This window comes from Phocoena sinus, chromosome 15 (genome assembly GCF_008692025.1).
Source record: "Phocoena sinus isolate mPhoSin1 chromosome 15, mPhoSin1.pri, whole genome shotgun sequence".
NCBI lineage: Eukaryota > Metazoa > Chordata > Mammalia > Artiodactyla > Phocoenidae > Phocoena > Phocoena sinus.
In genome coordinates this window covers 15,424,181-15,429,647 of record NC_045777.1, presented here as the reverse complement: position 1 = coordinate 15,429,647, position 5,467 = coordinate 15,424,181, and the positions used below count along the sequence as shown (strand labels likewise).

General features: G+C 57.0%; 1 protein-coding gene across 1 annotated transcript; it reads right to left on the bottom strand.

Annotated features, from left to right (window-relative positions):
• Window positions 1-296: 296 nt before the first annotated feature.
• On the bottom strand, window positions 297-4,602 carry KCNS1 (potassium voltage-gated channel modifier subfamily S member 1). Its single transcript, XM_032606465.1, has 3 exons — window positions 4,535-4,602; window positions 3,023-4,065; window positions 297-767 (listed from the first exon to the last, which is right to left on the bottom strand). Exons 2-3 carry the CDS (start codon window positions 4,046-4,048, stop codon window positions 297-299), a joined length of 1,497 nt encoding a protein of 498 aa, XP_032462356.1. The 5' UTR covers window positions 4,049-4,065; window positions 4,535-4,602.
• Between the last annotated feature and the right edge of the window lie 865 nt (window positions 4,603-5,467).

Below are 5,467 nucleotides of genomic sequence, written 5' to 3'. Positions count from 1 at the left end.
AGGAATTGTTAGCGTCCTTTTGACTTTCCCTCTTTGTCTCATGCCTGCATCGTGGGTGGCTTGGAGGTTCATCTAGAAAGGTCTCTGGGGTGCTCCCCAGGCTCACAGAATCTAGGGTAACACTATGCTGGTCTGCGCCCTTGGAGGAAAGGACCCGGCCTCCAGGTGTCATTCTGAAGCCAGAGTGAGTGATACTGAGAGGCCATGCCACCAGGAAGAACTTAAGCAGGGGAGGAATCTCTGCTCTGTTTCAGCTCACTGCACGGGTGTGGGAAGGGGGGCACGGAGCCCTGGTTTTAATAAACCTGAGAGTTTGGAGGCCCACTAGTGGACTGAGCCTCCAGGTCTTCAGATCTTCCCTCCTGGGAGGTCTCTCGGGAGGTCTCCAGAGACGCCTCCGACACTCCGTCAACGCTACTCAGCAAGTCCTCAAACTCCCAGTGGTCACTGTTGCGCACGGCAGCCTCCAGGGCCTTCTGGCGTTGGTAGAAGTGGGAGAACTTGTTGAAGATGATGGTGATGGGGAGCGCCACCACCAGGATGCCCCCGAGGATGCAGCCCGACGCTGCCAGCTTGCCGGCCACTGTCACCGGCACCACATCCCCATAGCCCACGGTGGTCATGCTCACCGTGCCCCACCACCAGCAGGCCGGGATGGTGTCAAAGCCCACATCCTCCTCCTTCTCGGCTGTGTAGGCCACGCAGGAGAACACAGACACACCCACGGCCAGGTACAGCAGCAAGATGCCCACCTCACGGTAGCTGTGCTGGAACAGAATGCAGGAAGTCAGAGTTGGTGAACTTACAGACCCGGCATTGGGCATATGGGGAAACTGAGGCCCAGAGACTAGAAGGGGCAGGTCCAAAGTCACAGAGCAAAGTGGAGCTGGTGCCAACACCCAGGCGCCCTGCCCACACACTAAGGTCGTTCAACTACGGTAGCCAGCAAATCGCCCTGAGACTGAACACAGGCCTGATTTCTGTTGTCCAAAGTGCCTGCCTGCTAAACCATGGCTGTTTCTTCTAATGCAGGGGCCACTGGTGGTGCCAGCCAGTTAATGGAAAGCTGGTGATTTTTACACTGTTGCAGAACCACAGTTTATATGCCACAATGTAAAGAGTTGGTTTCATGTCCTTTTGACTGGTCTATCCCATTTCTGATAAGTACAAAACTATTTTCTGCCTCTCAAGGAAGCTAAGAGGATATATGAGTTCCCTGGACCACCCACTGAATGCACTTGCCTATGGGTATGTATATTTGTTCTGCCCCCAAGGCCAAGCCTTATGGCACTGATTCTCGAATAGGGCAGTTCTGTCCCCCAAGGGACACGTGGCAATGTCTAGAGACATTTTTGGTCATCACAGCTGGGAGAGGTGTGCTACTGGCATCTAGTGGGTAGAGGCCAGAGACGCTGCTAATCACCCTACAATGCACAGGACAGCACCCCACAACCCAACAAAGAATGATCTGGCCCCAAATGTCAGTAGTGCTGAGGCTGAGAACCCCTAGTCTGGAACAGGGCCTCCCAAACTATAAGGTGCAGAGAAATCATGTAGGGGGAACTAACTGAATAGGTCTGTGGTAGGGCCACAGATTTTGCAAACTCCCAGGTAATTAGAAAGCTGCTGCTGGCCAGGGGCCTGGCTTTGAGTAGCAAGGCTCTCCTCCGAAGTCTTACACCTGTGCCGTGGACGCTGCAGTTTTGATCAGCACTCTTCTTCCCTGCAGAAAAAGCTAGCAGCATCAGGCCCTGGCTTCCTGCATGGTGGAGGCAAGGCAGAGTTCTAGGGCGGACTGTCCCTGGAGAAACGCTCAGTTCAGGGGTCTGGCTAATGGAATTCCCTCCACCTGCCCTAGCAGTCTGCCCAGGTCACCCTGCCTGCACCCAGCATCCTGGCTGTCCTGCCGTGAGAGCATGCAAACGGCTTTCCTAAGCCACGGGTGGAAGGGGTCTTCCAGCACCTTTTAGGGATTCTTAACAGGGCTGCATGGAGCTTTAGGAGAAAGCGGTGCTAGGGTCAGGGCCAGGTGGATGCTTCTCTGGCCTGTACCACTTATTTGCTGAGGAACCTCTGACAAGTCCTGCCACCTCTTGGAGCCTCAGTTTCCACATCTGCAAAGTAGTCACAAAAATACTTGCCCCTGTTTAAACCTCTCACAGGATCCCCTATTCCCACGGGAAAAAGTCCAAAATTGCAGGCCAAGAGTTGACGAGCCTTCAGTGCCCCGTGCCCCACTCACCTCTCCAACCTCCTCAGTGGGCACACCCTTCCCTCCATGTCCCCCTCCCAGCATCATCCTTTTCCCTCTCCAGGCCTTCTTCCAAGCTGTTCACGTTGCCTCCCTCCCAAAAACCAGGCTAATTTCACCCCCTTGAGGGTAAGCTTGCCAGGGCAGTGATTCACCCCCAGTGCAGGCCCTGACACGGGGCGGGTGCTCAACAAATTGCAACCAGGCTTTAAAAAGGCATCCCTCCAACCTCAGCTTCTTCATCTACGGGAAGGGAATAAATAATAGCATGTTCCTGAGGAAGCTGTCCTGAGGATGAAATCGATGATGGATATGAAATTGGCACAGAGTTAGCAGTCAGTAAGTGTTAGCTCTGGGGCTATGGCTAGACTTAGCCTATGAAGGGTGACCTAGGATACCCGTGCGCCCTGATGATGCCAGCACGGAGGCTCAGCAGAGAAGCCAGTGAGCATCCTGCTTGGCATATTTTTGTGATGTTTGACAGATAGATCCAAAGTAACCTTGGTCTTGTTTTTGTTATTGTTGTTTGTTTTTGTCTTTTGGTTTGGTTTTGGAAAGAAAGACAAGCAAAGCTCTGCCTCGGTTTTCCGTTTCTCTCCTGGGAAACAGGTAACAGAAAGACCCTTCTTACAGGGCTATTGGGAAGGTAGGACTGGATGTGAAATGCACACCTGGTGTCTAGCCCCGTGTGTCTGGACACCACAGGCTTGGAAGTTCCCCTGCTAACCTGCCCCATGGTTACACCCGCCTCCCCGAAACCCCTAACCCTACCTTGAGCGTCGCACCCAGCGAGCGCAGCCCAGTGGAGTGGCGCGCCAACTTGAGCACGCGAAAAATGCGCATGAGACGGAACACCTGCACCACCTTGCCCAGGTCGCCCAGCTCCTCGCCACCCGCTCCGCCCCGGTCTCGGAGTGCCACGCCAGCCAGCAGCGTGAGATAGAAGGGCAGCACGGACACGATGTCGATGAGGTTGAGAGGGTGGCAGAAGAAGTTGCGCGTGCTGGGCGCTAGCAGGAGGCGCGACGACACCTCGAAGCTGAACCAGGCGATGCAGAAGTACTCGAGGTGCCGCAGCACCGGGTCGTCGCGCAAGCCTTCCGCCCTGCGGCCCGCGGCCACCGCGGCCACGGCGGCCGCTGCCTCGCGGGCCTGGTACTCGGGCAGGCTGTGAATGCACATGGCGGCGATGGAGGCGAGCACCACGCCGATGGAGACGCAGCTGAAGAGCTTGCTGGGCAGCGAGTAGCCCGGGTTCTCCATGGTGAGCCAGAGGCGGCGGCGCAGGCGGCCGCAGCGCACCGCCCGGTAGTGCGCCAGCTCTCGCTGCACGTCAGAGATCTCTTCGGGGCACGGGCCCACGCTGCTCAGCGTGTCGCTCTCCTCGTCCCAGACGCGCGGTCGTGCCACGCGCCGCTCTAGGTAGCGCGCACGGCAGCACGTGGCCAGCGCGCTCTCGCCCAGGCCCCAGTAGTCGGCCTCCTGGCCGAAGGCGAAGACGCACTGCTCGTCGAGCACGTGCAGGCGGCCGGTGCGGTAGAAGTGCAGCAGGCTCAGGAAGAAGCCCGGGTGCCGATCGAAGTAGAACTCGCGCGCCGCCGCATCGTAGTCGTCGCACAGGCGTCGCGCCTGCTCCTCCGACGCCGCGGCCTGCAGGCGGCCCAGCCGCGTGCCCGGGAAGCGCGCCAGGGCGCGGGCGCTCAGCCGCCGCCGCACGCCGCCCACGTTCACGCGCAGCGCCTCGTCACTTCGCCGCCAGGGCACCCGGGCTCCGGGCCCCGGGCACTCGCTCACCATGGCTGCCGCGCGCTGGCCTGCGGACAGGGGATGGGCACGCTGAAGGGGGCGTTCCCGGACGGCCTCCCTTCCACGAAGACCAGGTCTAAATCCCCTCCCTGCTCCATCCCCAGCCAGGGGCGTTGGAGGCTCTATGTGAAGCGTCTGGTACGCCGTAGGCACACAGTGTCAAGTGCTCTCCGGACTCAAGAGTCAAGCTTGGGTTTGAATATCCCTCACTCCCCACTCCCCACTGGGGTCCTTGGCCAAATCACTGAGAACTCCCCCCACCCCTTCATTTTCATAAAGTGGATGCTGAGATGTCTCTTGGAGGACTATGAAAGCTGTAGGACGCAGGATGTCCTGACCCCCGGTGGCCGCTCATTCAGGACGTCTCCTTGCCCAGACTGGGATTTTCGCATATCAGGAGGCTTCCTATGGGACCGTGCTCAAGCTGGCACTCTGAAGCTGGTTTCCTCCTCTACACAGCGGGATAGTGAGCATTACTATCTAGGGTCGTTGAGAGAATCCGTTTAGACCAGAAGTTCTTAAGGTGTGTTCCCTGGACGAGCAGCTTCACCGTCACCTGGGAGTTTGTCAGAGATGCAGCGTACGTACCCTCAGCCTGCTCTGGACTTGCTGAATCAGAAACTCAGGCGATGCGGTCCAGCAGTCTGTGTTTCAACAAGCTTGGAGGGTGATTCTGATGCCTGGTCAAAATTGAGAGCCATTCGCTTAGCCTATTTAAAGCATCTGTAGCGTCAGCCTGATTGAATTTTGGCACTCTTGTGTGACCGTAAGCAAGTCATGTCACCTCTCTGAGCTTCTGTCAAATGGAGCTAAACATATCCACCTCCAAGTGTGGTTAGAAAGATTAAATGACCTTGAGCAGGCCTGGCTCCCAGAAGGGGTGTAGTAAATCATGCACCGGTTTGTCTCCTGGCGTCAGTCAAACCTGGGTTTATAGCCACCCTTGCTGCACCTGGAGCCTTGAGGAAGATGCTTTTCTCTAGGTCTCAATTTCTGGCACGATGCACAATTCACAATGCGGACAGTAGCACCTGCTCCCGAGGAAGGCTGGAGGGTTAAGGTAGGTCATGGAAGTGCTCGGCCTTAGTGGATGCTTAGGAAATGTTAGATCCTTCCACCGCTAACGGTCTCCAATTTCTGCTGGAATTGAGGGCTAGTGACTCACCTCCTGAGCCTCGGAAATCTCATCTGTGCTGTGGCTTCAGTACAGTAATGCCTGCTTCCTTTGGGTGGACGGGGGACTGAGTGTGTATCAAGCAGCTGGCCCAGTGCCTGGCAGGGAGCGAGCAGGGTGCCCTTCACTTACCCTGGGCTTGGTGTTTAAGGGGGTCAGGGTTTCGTCCTTAGCTCTGTCACCTGTGTGATCTCTGGCCAGTCTCCTCCAGCTCTGGGTTTTAGCTCCCTTATCTA

What these genes read in the sequence shown, in the direction of transcription:
- KCNS1 (XM_032606465.1), bottom strand. Translation starts at nt 4,048, where the DNA reads ATGGTGAGCGAGTGCCCGGGGCCCGGAGCCCGGGTGCCCTGGCGGCGA. An exon ending in CGCTGGGTGCGACGCTCAAG is followed by an intron (nt 768 to 3,022) that starts GTAGGGTTAGGG and finishes ATTCTGTTCCAG; the next exon opens with CACAGCTACCGTGAGGTGGG.